This window comes from Bombina bombina, chromosome 1 (genome assembly GCF_027579735.1).
Source record: "Bombina bombina isolate aBomBom1 chromosome 1, aBomBom1.pri, whole genome shotgun sequence".
Taxonomy (NCBI): Eukaryota; Metazoa; Chordata; class Amphibia; order Anura; family Bombinatoridae; genus Bombina; species Bombina bombina.
Window position 1 is genome coordinate 926,898,887 of NC_069499.1, and position 20,163 is coordinate 926,919,049.

Consider the following 20,163-nt stretch of genomic DNA (forward strand, 5'->3'; position numbering starts at 1 on the left):
GGTTCCCTCTTTCTTGGGAACCACAAACAGATTTGAGTAAAATCCTTGCCCTTGTTCCGTCCGCGGAACTGGGTGGATCACCCCCATTACTAGGAGGTCTTGTACACAGTGAAGAAAAGCCTCTTTCTTTATTTGGTTTGCTGATAACCTTGAAAGATGAAATCTCCCTTGTGGAGGAGAAGCTTTGAAGTCCAGAAGGTATCCCTGAGATATAATCTCCAACGCCCAGGGATCCTGGACATCTCTTGCCCAAGCCTGGGCGAAGAGAGAAAGTCTGCCCCCCCCCACTAGATCCGTTTCTGGATAGGGGGCCCTCTCTTCATGCTGTCTTAGGGGCAGAAGTAGGCTTTCTGGCCTGCTTGCCCTTGTTCCAGGACTGGTTGCTTTTCCAACCCTGTCTGTAACGAGCAGCAGTTCCTTCCTGTTTTGGAGCGGAGGAAGTTGATGCTGCTCCTGCCTTGAAATTACGAAAGGCACAAAAACTAGACTGTTTGGCCTTTGATTTGGCCCTGTCCTGAGGAAGGGTGTGACCCTTACCTCCAGTAATGTCAGCAATAATCTCCTTCAAGCCGGGCCCGAATAAGGTTTGCCCTTTGAAAGGAATATTAAGCAATTTAGATTTAGAGGTTACATCTGCTGACCAGGATTTAAGCCATAGCGCTCTGCGCGCCTGAATGGCGAATCCGGAGTTCTTAGCCGTTAGTTTGGTTAAATGCACAACGGCATCCGAAACAAATGCATTAGCTAGCTTAAGGGCTTTAAGCTTGTTCAAAGTCTCATCCAATGGTGCTGTGCGAATAGCCTCTTCCAGAGACTCAAACCAGAAAGCCGCTGCAGCACTGACGGGCGCAATGCATGCAAGGGGCTGTAATATAAAACCTTGTTGAACAAACATTTTCTTAAGGTAACCATCTAATTTTTTATCCATTGGATCTGAGAAAGCACAACTATCCTCCACCGGAATAGTGGTACGCTTGGCTAAAGTAGAAACTGCTCCCTCCACCTTAGGGACCGTCTGCCATAAGTCTCGTGTGGTGGCGTCTATTGGGAACATTTTTCTAAATATCGGAGGAGGGGAAAAAGGCACACCGGGTTTATCCCACTCCTTGTTAATAATCTCTGTAAGCCTTTTAGGTATAGGAAAAACGTCAGTACACACCGGTACCACATAGTATTTATCCAGCCTACATAATTTCTCTGGGATTGCAACCGTGTCGCAATCATTCAGAGCCGCTAATACCTCCCCTAGTAATACACGGAGGTTCTCAAGCTTAAATTTAAAATTTTAAATGTCTGAATCCGGTCTCCCTGGATCAGATCCGTCACCCACAGAATGAAGCTCTCCATCCTCATGTTCTGCAAATTGTGACGCAGTGTCAGACATGGCCCTCATATCATCAGCGCGCTCTGTTCTTAACCCAGAGCTATCGCGCTTGCCTCTTAACTCAGGCAAATTAGATAATACTTCTTTCATAACATTAGCCATATCTTGTAAAGTGATTTGTAAGTGCCTTGATGTGCTTGGCGCCACAATCGCACGCACCTCCTGAGCGGGAGGCAAAGGTACTGACACGTGAGGAGAGTTAGGCGGCATAACTTCCCCCTCGTTGTCTGGTGATAATTTCTTTACCGGTAAAGACAGACTTTTATTTAAAGTAACATCAATACAATTGGTACACATTTCTATTGGGCTCCACATTGGCCTTTAAACATAATGAGCAAGCAGATTCATCTGTGTCAGACATGTTTAAACAGACTAGCAATGAAGCTATCAAGCTTGGAAATTTCTTTCAATAAGTTTACAAGCAATATAAAAAACGCTGCAGCGCTTTTAAAAAACACAAAAAAACTGTCACAGTTGAAATAACAACGAACTAATACGGTTATAGCAACCAATTTTAAACAGTAAATATATGAAATTAGCAGAGGATTGCACCCATTAGCAAAAGGATGATTAACCCCTCAATACCCAAAACGGATAATCAATTTAAGATTTAACGCTTTTTTCACAGTCAAACACACTGTCAAAGGTCTGCTGTGACTTATTACCTCCCTCAAAAATGAATTTTGAAGACCCCTGAGCTCTCTGGAGACGTCCTGGATCAAAGAGGAAGAAGCAGGAAGACTGTGCTAGAATTTTAACTGCGCAACAAGGCGCTAAAAAAAGGTCCCTCCCACTCATATCACAACAGTGGGAGACCTGATATAACGGTGTCTATGCAATACGTTAGCCATGTGGAAAAAAATCATGCCCAAAAAGATTTATCACCAAAGTACCTCACAAAACTAATAACATGCCAGTAAACGTTTTAAATAACAACTTTCCAGTGTTATGCAAAGTTATCACTAAGCCTGCTACCAGTCGCTTCTACTGCAGTTAAGGCTCATACATTTATTTCAGTACTAACAGTATTTAAAGTTAAATTCTAGTCCCTAGAAAATAACTCAACTGCGCATACATTTATCAGCCTGATACCAGTCGCTACTACTGCATTAAAGGCTGTACTTAAGTCATATGTGTAACAGCAGTGTTTTCATAGTCAATTCCATTCCTAGAAAATATTTTACTGTACATACCTCATTTGCGGGGGACCCCGCATGCTATTCCCTTCTCTGAAAGTACCCCACTCCTCAGAATGTGCAAGAACAGCCAGTGGATCTTAGTTACGTCTGCTAAGATCATAGAAAAAACGCAGGCAGATTCTTCTCCTAAATACTGCCTGAGAGAACAAACAGCACACTCCGGTGCTATTTTAAAATAATAAACTTTTGATTGAAGAATGTTACTCCTGTCTCCTCTCACAACCTCCTTTGTTGAGACTTGCAAGAGAATGACTGGATATGACATGTGAGGGGTGGAGCTATATAGCAGCTCTGCTTGGGTGATCCTCTTGCAACTTCCTGTTGGGAAGGAGAATATATCCCATAAGTAATGGATGACCCGTGGACTGAACACACTTAACAAGAGAAAGTTCATTTATTTCACTAATGCAACTTAAAAGGTGAAACTAATATATGAGATAGACTCATTACATGCAAAGCAAGATAGTTCAAGCTGTGATTTGTCATAATTGTGATGATTATGGCTTACAGCTCATGAAAACCCCAAATCCACAATCTCAGAAAATTAGAATATTACATGCAATCAATAAAACAAGGATTGTACATAGAACAATATCGGACCTCTGAAAACTATAAGCATGCATACTGTATGTACTCAGTACTTGGTTTGGGCCCCTTTTGCAGCAATTAGCTTCCATGCCACGCCGCATTGAGGCAGTATCAGCCTGTGGCACTGCTGAGGTGTTAAGGAAGACCAGGATGCTTCAATGGTGGCCTTCAGCTCTTCTGCATTGTTCGGTCTCATGTCTCATCTTTCTCTTGGCAATGCCCCATAGATTCTCTATGGGGTTCAGGTCAGGCAAGTTTGCTGGCCAATCAAGCACAGTAATCACACGGTCACAATGGTGTATTTAGGATTAGTGCTGCCCTAGGCACGGAAAATTCTGCTGCCCCCCGCTGCCCCCACACACACACACAGGATTTAGGCTCTTTTTTGGCCATAATATTTTTTGTCAGGGTATAACGTGACTTTTTTTTTATGAAATAATAATCAGGACTTGCAACACAATTGCATACACCTAGGTCATATAAAAAAAAAAAAAAAAAAAATATTATATATATATATATATATATATATTACATATACATACACACACATATATATATAAACATATATACAGGGAGTGCAGAATTATTAGGCAAATGAGTATTTTGACCACATCATCCTCTTTATGCATGTTGTCTTACTCCAAGCTGTATAGGCTCGAAAGCCTACTACCAATTAAGCATATTAGGTGATGTGCATCTCTGTAATGAGAAGGAGTGTGGTCTAATGACATCAACACCCTATATCAGGTGTGCATAATTATTAGACAACTTCCTTTCCTTTGGCAAAATGGGTCAAAAGAAGGACTTGACAGGCTCAGAAAAGTCAAAAATAGTGAGATATCTTGCAAAGGGATGCAGCACTCTTAAAATTGCAAAGCTTCTGAAGCGTGATCATCGAACAAGCGTTTCATTCAAAATAGTCAACAGGGTCGCAAGAAGCGTGTGGAAAAACCAAGGCGCAAAATAACTGCCCATGAACTGAGAATAGTCAAGCGTGCAGCTGCCAAGATGCCACTTGCCACCAGTTTGGCCATATTTCAGAGCTGCAACATCACTGGAGTGCCCAAAAGCACAAGGTGTGCAATACTCAGAGACATGGCCAAGGTAAGAAAGGCTGAAAGACAACCACCACTGAACAAGACACACAAGCTGAAACGTCAAGACTGGGCCAAGAAATATCTCAAGACTGATTTTTCTAAGGTTTTATGGACTGATGAAATGAGAGTGAGTCTTGATGGGCCAGATGGATGGGCCCGTGGCTGGATTGGTAAAGGGCAGAGAGCTCCAGTCCGACTCAGACGCCAGCAAGGTGGAGGTGGAGTACTGGTTTGGGCTGGTATCATCAAAGATGAGCTTGTGGGGCCTTTTCGGGTTGAGGATGGAGTCAAGCTCAACTCCCAGTCCTACTGCCAGTTTCTGGAAGACACCTTCTTCAAGCAGTGGTACAGGAAGAAGTCTGCATCCTTCAAGAAAAACATGATTTTCATGCAGGACAATGCTCCATCACACGGTTCCAAGTACTCCACAGCGTGGCTGGCAAGAAAGGGTATAAAAGAAGAAAATCTAATGACATGGCCTCCTTGTTCACCTGATCTGAACCCCATTGAGAACCTGTGGTCCATCATCAAATGTGAGCTTTACAAGGAGGGAAAACAGTACACCTCTCTGAACAGTGTCTGGGAGGCTGTGGTTGCTGCTGCACGCAATGTTGATGGTGAACAGATCAAAACACTGACAGAATCCATGGATGGCAGGCTTTTGAGTGTCCTTGCAAAGAAAGGTGGCTATATTGGTCACTGATTTGTTTTTGTTTTGTTTTTGAATGTCAGAAATGTATATTTGTGAATGTTGAGATGTTATATTGGTTTCACTGGTAAAAATAAATAATTGAAATGGGTATATATTTGTTTTTTGTTAAGTTGCCTAATAATTATGCACAGTAAAAGTCACCTGCACACACAGATATCCCCCTAAAATAGCTATAACTAAAAACAAACTAAAAACTATTCAGCTTTGATATTAATGAGTTTTTTGGGTTCATTGAGAACATGGTTGTTTTTCAATAATAAAATTAAACCTCAAAAATACAACTTGCCTAATAATTCTGCACTCCCTGTATATATACATATACATATACATACATATATATATACACATATACATATACACATATATATACATACATACATACACACACACACACCCCTCTACGTTTTCCAGAATAGACAACAAACAAAGAAGATGTTTGACGGAAATCTGGTCGCTTGGAAGTAAAACTTCAAAGCACGAACTACGTCCAAGTTGTGCAACAGACGGTCCTTCTTAGAGGAAGGATTAGGACACAGAGACGGAACAATAATCTCCTGATTAATATTCTTATTAGTAACAACCTTAGGAAAGAATCCAGGTTTGGTACGCAAAACCACCTTATCAGCATGGAAAACAAGATAAGGCGAGTCGCATTGCAATGCAGATAGTTCAGAAACTGTTCGAGCCGAAGAGATAGCAACTAAAACCAGAACTTTCAAAGATAGAAGCTTAATATCTATGGAATGCATAGGTTGAAACGGAACCCCTTAAAGAACTTTAAGAACTAAATTCAAACTCCATGGCGGAGCAACAGGTCTAAACACAGGTTTGATACTAACTAAAGCCTGACAGAACGACTGAACGTCTGGAACATCTGCCAGACGCTTGTGCATTAAAATTGATAAAGTAGATATCTGTCCCTTTAGGGAACCAGCTGATAGCCCCTTCTCCAATCCTTCTTGGAGAAAGGACAAAATCCTAGGAATCCAATTCTTACTCCATGAGTAGTCTTTGGATTTGCATCAATAAAGATATTTACGCCATATCTTATGATAAATTTTCCTAGTGACAGGCTATCGAGCCTGAATCAAGGTATCTATGAACGACTCAGAGAATCCCCGCTTGGATAAAATCAAGCGTTCAATCTCCAGTCAGCCGCAGAGAAACTAGATTTGGATGCTGGAACGGACCTTGAATCAGAAGGTCCTGCCTCAGTGGCAAAGTCCATGGTGGAAGAGATGACATCTCTACCAGGTCTGCATACCAAGTCCTGCGTGGCCACGCAGGTGCTATCAAAATCACTGAAGCTCTCTCCTGTTTGATTCTGGCAATTAAACGAGGAGGGAGAGGAAATGGTGGAAACACATGTCAGGTTGAACGACCAGGGAACTTCTAGAGCATCTATCAGTACTGCCTGAGGATCCCTTGATCTGGACCCATAACAAGGAAGTTTGGCATTCTGACGAGACGCCATCAGATCCAATTCCGGTGTGCCCCATTGATGAATCAATTGTGCAAACACCTCCGGATGGAGTTCCCACTCCCCCGGATGAAAAGTTTGACGACTTAGAAAATCCGCTTCCCAGTTCTCCACTCCTGGGATATAGATTGCTGATAGATGGCAAGAGTGAGTCTCTGCCCATCGAATTATTTTGGCAACTTCTATCATCGCTAGAGAACTCTTTGTTCCCCCCTGATGATTGGTATATGCTACAGTCGTGATATTGTCCGACTGGAATCTTATGAATCTGGCCGAAGCAAGCTGAGGCCGCGCCTGAAGCGCGTTGAATATCGCTCTCAGTTCTAGAATATTTATCGGGAGGAGAGCCTCCTCCTGAGTCCACAAACCCTGTGCTTTCATGGAATTCCAGACTGCACCCCAGCCCAATAGGCTGGCGTCCGTCGTCACTATGACCCATGCTGGCCTGCGGAAACACATTCCCTGGGACAGATGATCCTGTGACAACCACCAAAGAAGAGAGTCTCTTGTCTCTTGATCCAGATTTATCTGAGGAGATACATCTGCATAATCCCCATTCCACTGTTTGAGCATGCATAGTTGCAGTGGTCTAAGATGCAAGCGAGCAAACGGAACTATGTCCATTGCCGCTACCATTAGTCTGATTACCTCCATACACTGAGCCACTGACGGCCGAGGAATGGAATGAAGAGCTCGGCAGGTGGTTAAAATCTTTGATTTCCTGACTTCCGTCAGAAAAATTCTCATGTCCACCGAATCTATCAGAGTTCCCAGGAATGGAACTCTTGTGAGAGGGATAAGTGAACTTTTTTTTACGTTCACCTTCCACCCGTGAGATCTTAGAAAAGCCAACACGATGTCCGTGTGAGATTTGGATAGTTGGTACGTTGACGCCTGAATTAAGATATCATCCAGATAAGGCGCCACTGCTATGCCTTACAACCGCCAGAAGGGACCCTAGCACCTTTGTGAAAATTCTGGGAGCTGTGGCCAACCCGAAGGGAAGAGCCACAAACTGGTAATGCTTGTCCAGGAAGGCGAACCTGAGGAACCGGTGATGATCTTTGTGTATAGGGATGTGTAGATACGCATCCTTTAAGTCCACGGTGGTCATATATTGACCCTCCTGGATCATTGGTAAAATAGTCCAAATGGTCTCCATCTTGAAGGATGGGACTCTGAGGAATTTGTTTAGGATCTTGAGATCCAAAATTGGTCTGAAAGTTCCCTCTTTTTTGGGAACCACAAACAGATTGGAGTAGAACCCTTGCCCCTGTTCTGTTTCCGGAACTAGGCAGATCACTCTCATGGAATATAGGTCTTCTACACAGCGTAAGAACGCCTCTATTTTTGTCTGGTTTACAGACAATTGAGAAAGATGGAATCTCACCATTGGAGGAGAATCCTTGAAATCTAGAAGATACCCCTGGGTTACGATTTCTAACGCCCAGGAATCCTGAACGTCTCTTGTCTGAGCAAAGAGAGAAAGTCTGCCCCCTACTAGATCCGGTCCCGGATCGGGGGCTACCCCTTCATGCTGTCTTGGTGGCAGCAGCGGGCTTCTTGGCCTGTTTACCTTTGTTCCAAGTCTGGTTAGGTCTCCAGACTGACTTGGATTGAGCAAAATTCCCCTCTTGTATTGCAGCAGGGGAAGAGGGAGCACCCTTGAAGTTTCGAAAGGAACGAAAATTATTTTGTTTGGTCCTCATCTTATTTGTCTTATCCTGAGGAAGGGCATGGCCTTTCCCTCCAGTGATGTCTGAAATGATCTCTTTCAGTTCAGGCCCGAATAGGGTCTTACCTTTGAAAGGGATGGCTAAAAGCTTAGATTTTGATGACATATCAGCAGACCAGGACTTAAGCCATAACGCTCTACGCGCTAAAATGGCAAAACCTGAATTCTTTGCCGCTAATTTAGCCAGTTGAAAAGCGGCATCTGTAATGAAAGAATTAGCTAGCTTGAGAGCCCTAATTCTATCCAGAATATCATCTAATGGGGTCTCAACCTGAAGGGCCTCCTCCAGAGCCTCGAACCAAAAAGCAGCTGCAGTAGTTACAGGAACAATGCACGCTATAGGTTGGAGAAGAAAACCCTGATGAACAAATATTTTCTTTAGGAGACCCTCTAATTTTTTATCCATAGGATATTTGAAAGCACAATTTTCCTCAATAGGTATAGTTGTACGCTTAGCCAGAGTAGAAATAGCTCCCTCCACCTTAGGGACCGTCTGCCACGAATCCCGCATGGTGTCTGATATGGGAAACATTTTCTTAAAAGTAGGAGGGGGAGCGAACGGAATACCTGGTCTATCCCACTCCTTAGTAACAATGTCCGAAATCCTCTTAGGGACCGGAAAAACATCAGTGCAGGCAGGAACCTCTAGAAATCGGTCCATTTTACACAATTTCTCTGGAACTACAATAGGGTCACAATCATCCAGAGTCGCTAAAACCTCCCTGAGCAACAAGCGGAGGTGTTCTAGTTTAAATTTAAAAGCCGTCATATCCGAGTCTGTCTGAGGGAAAATTTTTCCTGAATCAGAAATCTCTCCCTCAGACAGCAAATCCCTCACCCCCAACTCAGAACATTGTGAGGGTACATCGGATATGGCTACTAAAGCGTCAGAGGGCTCAGCATTTGTTCTCACACCGGACCTACTGCGCTTCCCATGCAACCCAGGCAGCTTAGATAAAACCTCTGTGAGGGTAGTATTCATAACTGCGGCCATATCTTGCAGGGTGAAAGAATTAGACGCACTAGAAGTACTTGGCGTCGCTTGTGCAGGCGTTAATGGTTGTGACACTTGGGGAGAATTAGATGGCATAACCTGATTCCCTTCTGACTGAGAATCATCCTGTGACATACTTTTAGTAGCTAAAATATGTTCTTTGCAATTTATTGACCTTTCAGTGCATGAGGGACACATTCTAAGTGGGGGTTCCACCATGGCTTCTAAACATATTGAACATTGACTTTCCTCAATGTCAGACATGTTGAACAGGCTAGTAATGACTACAAACAAGCTTGAAAACACTTTATTTAGTGAAAAAATAATCTTAAAAAACGGTACTGTGCCTTTAAGAGAAAAAAAAAAAGCATACACGTTCTGCAAAACTGCTTTAAAATACACCAATCTTTTCAAATTTTTTATATAAGACTCAATTTGTGTAGTTAAGTTTGCCCCACAAGAAAAACAAACAGTTAACCCTTTATTGTGCAAACCGGATTGATAAAGCCTAAATCCGGAAACAACGCCCTCAGGGATTGGAAAAAATGGGGTTAAAGTTTCGATTTGGCCCAATACTTCCACACAAGGGCCCTCCAGAGTTGGAGCTTGCTAAGTAAATACAACTGCGCATCTGAGGCGCGAAAATAGGCCCCGCCCATCTCACTCAATGTTTTTACAGCTTCAAAGAACCGCACCAGAGTGGTTTTAAACTAGCCATGTGGGTTCTGAGCAGTGTTCCCTCTAAGGCCAGTTTTGTGTGCGGCCCAGCAGTGAAACAGTTAATTAGGTAACCACACCCTGCAATTAGCAAACTCTGCAGAATGCAGATGGCAAGGTATGGCTCTCTCGTTAACCGTTTCACTGCTGGGCTGCACACAAAACTGTCCTTAGAGGGAACACTGGTTCTGAGACCCAAAAAATAAGCCAAGTGTACCCTCAATAAAGTTGCCAAAAAACGTTATTGCCCAAAAAAACGTTAACAGTACTCCCAGTTCACAAAACGTTTGCCCACAAACATTCAAAAACTCAGTGTCAACCATTTTTTTAATTAGCCCCTTATGCAAGCTTAGTAATACCCTTCTATAACTCTTATGATTACTGCTTACCCTTACCCTCATGGGGATTCTGTCAGCCTTTCTGAAATACACAGTCTCTCCAGAAAAAATGACTGAACATACCTCACTGCTATATAGCATGAAAACGTTCCTCACACTGAAGTTTTTTGTACTTCTCAGCCTCTGTGGGAACTGCTCTGGATCTTAGTGACAAATGCTAAGATCATCAACCTCCAGGCAGAAGTCTTCATCCATCTGCTGCCTGAGAGTAAATAGTACACACCGGTACCATTTAAAATAAAAACTAATATTTTATCACCTCTTTCACTTTACCCTTCCTAGTACTTAGAGTAGGCAAAGAGAATGACTGGGGGGGTGGAGCTAAGGGAGGAGCTATATAGACAGCTCTGCTGTGGTGCTCTTTGCCACTTCCTGTTAGCAGGAGGATAATATCCCACAAGTAAAGGATGAATCAGAGGACTCGTCATACCTTATAGAAGAAAAGGTTTATACATTTGTAGATATCAAAACGAACAGGTAATGCATATATTTGTTCACAACTCATCACTAGAGACACAAAGGTCATGGGCCAAAAAAGCCAATATATCTAAAAGAGGGTACTTTAAAGTGTAACAGAAAAAAACCCCATTTAATATCCATTTTACAGAACTGGAACACTTCCTTAAAGTACAGTCAACACTTTAATTGTTATTGTTTAAAAAGATTGATAACACCTTTACTACCCATTCCCAAGCTTTGCACAACCAACATTGTTATATTAATATACTTTATAACATTTAAACCTCTAAATGTCTGACTGTTTCTAAGCCACTACAGACAGCCTCTTATCACATGCTTTTTTTTTATTTGCTTTTCACAACTGGAGACTGCTAGTTCATGTGGGCCATATAGATAACATTGTGCTCCCGTCCCAAGGAGTTATTTAAGAGTCAGCACAACACAGCACTAAATGGCTAAAATGCAAGTCAATAGATAATAAATAAAAAGTAATGTGATCAGGGGGCTGTCAGAAGATGCTTAGATACAAGGTAATCACAGAGGTAAAAAGTGTATCAATATAAAGGTGTTGGTTATGGAAAACTGGGGAATGGGTAATAAAAGGTATTATCTATCTTTTAAACAATAACAATTCTGTTGTAGACTGTCCCTTTAAGTGCTTGAACTTTATAGTGAGTTCTTACACAAACAAGCAATCATCCATGTCTTCTGCTCCCAAAGGCAGAACATTTCTTCACTTTCTGCAATGAGATTTTTTTTTGCGAAATTTTCTGAGGGCAATTTTGAAATAAAATTCAATTTTAAATAAGGCAGTTACACTAAAGTACCAGCTCAATTACAATGTGTTGATTAACTGGAGAGTAAAACAGCTTTTAAACCCCACATCCAATCGCTCTCTTCATCCTGTCGCAACCACCTACACAATATCTCCAAAATTCGTCCTTTTCTGAGTGCTGAAACTACTAAACAGCTAATCCATTCCCTAGAAATTTCCCCGCTTGACTACTGTAACAACCAACTAACTGGCCTTCCTCTCTCCCACCTATCCCCCCTTCAATCCATCCTAAATGCCCCTGCTAGGCTAATCCACCTCTCCTGACGCTCTGTATCTGCTGCACCCATCTCTGAGTCCCTTCACTGGCTCCCCATTCACAGCAGAATTAAATTCAAAATTCTCACACTGACCTACAAAGTCCTTACCAATGCAGCACCCCCCTACCTGTCCTCACTCATCAACATATATACTCCAGCCCGTCCCCTAAAAACTTCTACCATCACCTCCTCCCATGCTAGACTACAGGACTTCTCTTGTGCGGCGCCAACCCTCTGGAACGCACTTCCTAGAGCTCTCAGACTTTCCCCCAACCACTCCTCCTTTAAAAACGCACCCTAAAGACTTTTTTGTTCAGGGAAGCCTATCACCAAATCAGTAACTAATGAATTCCACTTGCCTAATAGTTGCCCTCATCTAACTCCACACTATCATTCCCACCCTTGCAGTCCCCACCTCCTGTTTCTCACACTCCTACCATTTAGATTGTAAGTTCCCACGGGAACAGGGCTCCCAATTCCCCCTGTATTTGTTTGTTAAATTTGTCTGGGGTCTCATATTGTACTGTCCTTTTATCTTTGTTACCCATGGACAGCGCTGCGGAATCTGTTGGCGCTTTATAAATAAAGAATAATAATAAAACTTTTATAATAAAGTGCAGCAGTTGAAAATTGCTTTGCAAATTAGCTGCAAACAAAAAAAAAAGTTTTGAAAATGTCTCAAATTTGTTTCTCTTTCTCTTAGTCTAACATCACAAGGTAGAACTGTAGTAATAAACAAAAGGTGTATTGCTCACAAGAAGATCTAACATTCAGAAGACACAGATTTGCAGACTAACTAGGGGGTCAGGGTTGAAGAAATCCCTGAGAGCCAATCACTGCCGCTTTGCTGCAATGCTCCATATTTGACTGTATGCTTTAAACAGCACTTTGCTCTGAATGCACTGTTCTAAGGGGAAAAAAAAAACTTACACAATGTAGCCAAAGCAAGTGCTAACCGTTCCTGCATGTGTCATACTTTCTGCAGACATGCTGTTGTTTCTGCTATGACAAATCAAATCCCAGCATGTTCTACCTTGTGGCTTTTGATTACTACTATTATTTATTTATGTACAAATAACTATAATAAAAATGAACACTTTTACTGTCAACAGTACACTATGGTTTCAGCAAACCCATTAAAAAGGATTCAGAATTTTCTCTTTCTCCATGGTCAAACGCCACACAAAAAGGTTGCCAGCCTCGTCCAGACAAGCCAGCTGGTTAGAATTCAGATGAGCAAATGCCAAGTCCGTAACACTTCCGGTGATTCCCTTCAGGAGGATACGTTCTGCTGTGGTTACACTTAAAACCCGGACCATTGCTGAGCCATTGGCACCTACAAATGTAAAAAAAAAAAAAAAAAAAAAAAAAAAAAAAAGATAAATAAATAAAATATAAAATAAATATATATTTATAAAATATATAAATAAATTATTTAAAAAATAAAGGACACTGTTTTTATCCCAATCATGAAAACCCTTTCATATTTTTATGGAAACCCTTTCATAACCCCTTCCTAACAGCGAGAAGGGATTAAAAAAAGTAAGTATAAGAAAACAGTGTGTAAACTATTTTGTTTTATTATTAAAGAGAAAGTAAAGCCAATGTTTTATTTAAGCATCATACATTATGCACTGAATTGCAAAAGATCTGCATGCAAAATTAAAAAGGGACAGTCTACTACAGAATTTTTATTGTTTAAAAAAAGATAATCCCTTTATTACCCAGTGTTGCATAACCAACAAAGTTATATTAATACACTTTTTACCTCTGCAGACTGCCCCCTTAATGTGCCAGTCAGTATGTAGACCATAGATTGAGAGAATTTGTTGAGGCCCTTCTCTCATTTGTCAAAGACACCATGGAGCTATTGCATAAACTTGATAACATCACAGCAAGACAAACATGGTTGGTAACTGCGGATGTTGAGTCCCTGTATACCTCTATAGAACACAATAAAGGACTCCAACCTGTACAATTCTTCCTAGAGGAAGGATTTAAAGAATAACCTACTCATGATAATTTCATCCTTCAACTGTTGGAATTTATACTCTGATAAAACTTCTTCACCTTTGTCAGCCAGTTCAGCTTACAGGTACAAGGTACGGCGATGGGCACAGCATGTGCCCCGACGTATGCCAATCTATTCCAGGAGTGGTGGGAGAGACAGATTGTATTTTCAGATACCCATACAGTAGAGACAGACCAAATACCGTTATGGATTCGGTATATTGAGGACATCCTATTTCTATGGGAAGAAACCAAAGAGGATCTAGAAATATTCCTTCAAAAACTGAATGAGAACACCCTGAATATTAAACATATACAATAAGTCAAACTGAAATTAATTTCTTGGATTTAGCCATATTTAAAGACGTAGATGGTAAAATCCAAACCGACCTTTACAGGAAACAAACTGCTACCAACAATGTATTACACAAAAGCAGTGCACATGCTCCCGGCACTACAAAATCCTTACCTGTAGGAGAATTCCTTAGAATAAGGAGAAACTGTAGTGAAACACAACTATTCAATCTACAAGCTAAGGAACTGGAAACCAGATTACTTGACAAAGGATATAATAGAAGTATAAAAAAAAAAACAAATTGAGAGCCTTGCACACCAACTGTGCAGATCTATTACAGAAAAAAAGAAAAATGGATGAACAAACTAGATTAACCCCTTAACGACACGCGTCGTACAGGGTACGTCTTGCACAAACTGGTCTTTAAAGACCAGCGACGTACCCTGTACGACGTTGGGGTTGAAAGCGGCTGGAAGCGATCCTGATCGCTTCCAGCCGCTTTCCGGTTATTGTAGTGATGCCTCGATATCGAGGCATCACTGCAATAACATTTTTCCCCATCCGATGCAGAGAGAGCCACTCTGTGGCCCTCTCTGCACCGGACATCGATGCCGCGATCGTTGGTGGGTGGGAGCAGACGTGGGAGGCGGGTGGGCGGCGATCGATGATGACCGGTGGGCGGGATCGTGGGCGGGATCGTGGGCGGGATTGCTGGGGGGCGCGCACGGACGCGCGCGCGTGCACAGGGGAGGCGGGCGGGCGCGTGCACGGGGAGGGAGCGGGTGGGAACCGTTACACTATGGAACAGTGGTTTATATTTAGAGGGAGAGAGGGGGGATAAATATGTTAATCGAAGGGATCTGGGAGGGGGTGGGGGTTTAGTCTTGGGGGGGGGGGGGAAGCTACACTACAGAAAAGTGGGGAAAAAATTAAAAAATATACTTTAAAAAAAAATATATTTTTTTTTGTAAACTGGGTACTGGCAGACAGCTGCCAGTACCCAAGATGGCTCCCAATAATGTAGAGGGGGAGGGTTAGAGAGCTGTTTGGGGGGGGATCAGGGAGGTTTGGGGCTAAGAGGGATCCTACACAGCAGCATATGTAAATATGCTCCCAAAAAAAAAAAGAAAAAAAAAAAAGATACCTTTTATTTTAGTACTGGCAGACTTTCTGCCAGTACTTAAGATGGCGGGGACAATTGTGGGGTGGGGGAGGGAAGAGAGCTGTTTGGGAGGGATCAGTGGGTCTGATGTGTCAGGTGGGAGGCTGATCTCTACACTAAAGCTAAAATTAACCCTGCAAGCTCCCTACAAGATCCCTAATTAACCCCTTCACTGCTAGCCATAATACACGTGTGATGTGCAGCGGCATTTAGCAGCCTTCTAATTACCAAAAAGCATTGCCAAAGCCATATATGTCTGCTATTTCTGAACAAAGGGGATACCAGAGAAGCATTTACAACCATTTGTGCTATAATTGCACAAGCTGTTTGTAAATAATTTCAGTGAGAAACCTAAAATTGCGAAAAAAATTACGTTTTTTTTTAATTTGATCGCATTTGGCGGTGAAATGGTGGCATTAAATTTACCAAAATGGGCCTAGATCAATACTTTGGGTTGTCTACTACACTACACTAAAGCTAAAATTAACTCTACAAGCTCCCTACATGCTCCCTAATTAACCCCTTCACTGCTGGGCATAAAACACGTGTGGCGCGCAGTGGCATTTAGCAGCCTTCTAATTACCAAAAAGCAACGCCAAAGCCATATAAGTCTGCTATTTCTGAACAAAGGGGATCCCAGAGAAGCACTTACAACCATTTATGCCATAATTGCACAAGTTGTTTGTAAATAATTTCTGTGAGAAACCTAAAGTTTGTGAAAAAGTGAACATTTTTTTTTATTTGATCGCATTTGGCGGTGAAATGGTGGCATGAAATATACCAAAATGGGCCTAGATCAATACTTTGGGATGTCTTCTAAAAAAAAATACATACATGTCAAGGGATATTTAGGTATTCCTGACAGATATCAGGGTTCCAATGTAACTAGCGCTCATTTTGAAAAAAAGTGGTTTTGAAATAGCAAAGTGCTACTTGTATTTATGGCCCTATAACTTGCAAAAAAAGCAAAGAATATGTAAACATTGGGTATTTCTAAACTCAGGACAAATTTTAGAAACTATTTAGCATGGTTGTTTTTTGGTGGTTGTAGATGTGTAACAGATTTTGGGGGTCAAAGTTAGAAAAAGTGTGTTTTTTTCCATTTTTTCCTCATATTTTATAATATTTTTAATAGTAAATTATAAGATATGATGAAAATAATGGTATCTTTAGAAAGTCCATTTAGTGGCGAGAAAAACGGTATATAATATGTGTGGGTACAGTAAACGAGTAAGAGGAAAATTACAGCTAAACACAAACACCGCAGAAATGTAAAAATAGCCCTGGTCCTTAAGGGAAAGAAATTTAAAAATGGCCGTGTCCTTAAGGGGTTAATACTGACATATAATCCACAAATTAATCTAATAAGTGAAATCATGAACAAACATTGGCACATACTGACGATGGATCAAGTTCTGAAACCAATTGTGGGTGATAGAGTTCAAATAGGCTACAGGAGAATGCAAAATATTAAAAAGATGGTGTCCAGTAGCCATTACCAGGTGGGCAGAACCAAGACATCAATTGTCCCTGGCTCCTTTCCGTGTGGGACCTGCTGTACATGTAACCACATTAAGAAGACAAAGACGATCCAAGATCGTTTTGGACAAACACAAAATGAGGAGCTATATCAGCTGTTCAACCGAGAGTGTAGTATATGCACTATACTGTAATGTTCCAAAATATATGTGGGCATGACCAGCAGAAACTACGTATTAGACTCCAAGAACACATCAGAAATATAAAGAATGCCATGAAAGATCAAGAAGATGGCAAAATGCTCTCCTCTGTTGCTTCACACTTTTTACTACACCATCAATCCAACCCCAGAGACCTCAAATGCCAGGGGATTAAAAAAAATCTCCCTAGGAATTAGAAGGGGCAAGCCTGAACAAGCTCTACTTAGAGCTGAATGTAGGTGGATATACTTACTGGATTGTGTCCATCCTAAAGGGCTCAATGAGCAAAACAACTACTACTGTTTTCTATGAAAAGTATACATTCTTTCTCCACACGTATTATGTATTACATTAAAGTACTATTAAATAAAGTAAAGAATATTTCACATATTAGGGGATATATGTTTTTATAAAAATCTTCTTTCCAATATAATACCTATTCATTATGGTCTTACTCAGTAAGGCACATTTACTTACTTTGATTTCACACTTATTAGGATGGGAATTTCTCTCCATTTGTGTTATTTTTCACTTTTATCAAGAACCCCTATAGATCACATTCATAATTCTATTACTTAACACATATGTTCTTACATTAGGACACATAATGCATTCATTTCCCCCCTGAATGCATCCTCCACTACCTATTAATCTGTTTCCTTAGTATTAAACCAATCTGTTTGGGGAAATTGCACAACTAATCCACTTATCATAGAGCAGTGAAATTATGTATTTATCCTTTACGCTTTGACCATGGAAAAGTTACAGCAGGATAATTTTATATGAACTCATTACACAAAATAGAGATATCCCACACTCCCATTTGACAATACCAGCAGCAATATTAATATCTGCCCATTAGATCTTGTATAAACTACATTTGGGTCATATAGGGACATTAATTTGGAGTGTAGATTCTGGAATACAGCTACGATAATTCTACCTCATTCTGGATAAAGATATTGATATTATAAAAGGGATTAAATAAAGTCCTGTGCACTAAGAACGCGATAAAACCGTATTTCTGTTATCCCTTTGGCATAACTAATACATGTCTAAAAAACAATAATGTAGCTATGATAACACAACAAATATTTTTTGGTCGTGGCAAAACCTCTCTCATGGCTCCATTGATATGACTAAATGAATATGTTAAAATAAACGCTACGGTTACTAGGCAACATGGTGTATACATTTAAAAAACATACATTCTTTTATGAATGGTCAGTCACACCCCCATAGCGAACCAATCATTAGGGGCTAATCATTTAACACAGATAAGGTGACGTCACAAACTGAACAGCCTATAAAATTACCGGCATGAAGGCCGGCCGTCCCACCTTTGATAAAGCCGAAACATGTCAGGGGGAGCGGGGACGCTTAGTTTACAGTTTTAACAAGCAATTGTGGAAAATTGGTGCTACTTATAATAGTTTATGTAATGTAATTCCCAGTATACACTAAAGTTGATGGCTGATGATTTGTGTCGCCTTGAATCCCAATACTGATAACTTGGGTGGAATTAACTCCTGGGATGTTGATACATATAATATAGCTGGCCATAACGTGGGTACTAGTATTATATCAATTTGGTTCCCCTACAAACTGCTATCGTACTAACCACTTACTGAGGCTGGCGTTAATGTCACTGGCTGACAATTTGTGTCGCCTAGTACTTACTGTAATATAGCATTAGGACTCCAGCCTGTCTGTGGAGCTAGTCTGGGTGAAATTGTTTAAAAATATTTATATACATATTCACGCTATTAATCTGTTGATACATAGAACTACTATATTAGCTCTTAATAACATAGACTAATGTAATATTTTTCTATGTGAAATTGTCAGGGGGCTAATGGGAACACTTCTTATTCATTGATTCACAAAACCCACCACGGGTAGGCATATGTAGCAGTAATATTATACTGTTGTAACTCATAGGATTTGTTGCCAGCTTATTACTCATTGTGATACAGTATTAGGACTCCAGCCTCTTTGTGGAGTTAGCTGGAGCTCAATCGCCACATTATTTTCGCATTTATTCACACAATTAACCCGCTGAGAGAAAGATACCTATAGCGAATTAGTATACTCTGACAGTAACCAGTTACTGCTGTCACCAATAACACCTGCATCAATGGAATACAGTTTATTAGTAGAGGGTGTTAATAGTTACACCTCCCATCTCTGACATTTTTGTTACTTTAATTATATATTGAGATTTAATGGCAGTAGTCTACACCTGCCCCTCCTAGGTCTATAGCAAGCTATCGTATTAGTATACCCATATAGTAACAAGTTGCTGCTGTCATCCTTAGCACCAGCATCAGTGGAATATAGCACACAAGAGGATGTTAATAGCTATACCTTCTATCTCTGACATTTTGTCACTTTAATTACATATTGAGATCCTACTGTCCACTTGATATTGTCGGTGATTATATTTGGGTTTTCCATCACGTAAACCACTGATTCATCCCAGATACGTTCAACAGGGGTATCCACCCACTGGGAAATTTACTTTGATTTTCGTTGCTTCTACAATACCACATTGTGTTTTTAATTATGTTGTTACAAGTTAGATTATTTAAAGTTAAGTTTTAACCCCTTCATCCTGGGATTGAGAATTGCTCTCTACTGTGCCTCACCTCTATCCTTCAGTTGTGTTGTGGAGTGCTACTCATGTACATACTTTTCTAATGCTTCCATTAGAATCCTCCCATTTGTTGTCTATTTTTATGTACAGCACCCTGGTCCTTACATCACTGATGTTTACATTTCCATTTATTATAGAATTTTGATGATTTAGGACACAACACATGTAGTGCCTTAGTTTCTTTCTCTCCTACTAAAGTGCCCCTGTCACGGATACTGGGCTGCAGGGGCTGAACCCTTGCCCCCTGTCACGGATACCAGACAGCTAAGGCCCCCACCCCCCTACAACCTCACCCCTGTTGTTTCTCAGCGGTATTGGGCTCCTCAGAGCAACCACCATCTCTGGAGACTGTTTGTTTGCTTTGTGTTGGCTTGTTTTTGTGTTCAGAGAAGAGTTGGTTTATGACCAGGAAAACCCTCCTAGGCTGGCCGGGCTCCTGGAACTCCCGGTCGGCAGCCTCACAACGGACATTGCCTAACCCCTCTAAGGCTGGCCAGGCTCCTGGA

At 41.1% G+C, this 20,163-nt stretch overlaps 1 protein-coding gene across 1 annotated transcript in view; it reads right to left on the reverse strand.

Moving 5' to 3' along the window:
- Nucleotides 1-20,163, reverse strand: part of EDC4 (enhancer of mRNA decapping 4) — a 425,877-nt gene that overhangs the window by 375,192 nt on the left and 30,522 nt on the right. Inside the window, exon 5 of the mRNA XM_053715906.1 lies at nucleotides 13,005-13,191. Within this exon, the coding sequence (XP_053571881.1) occupies nucleotides 13,005-13,191 (187 nt within the window). The remainder of the gene's footprint in view (nucleotides 1-13,004; nucleotides 13,192-20,163) is intronic.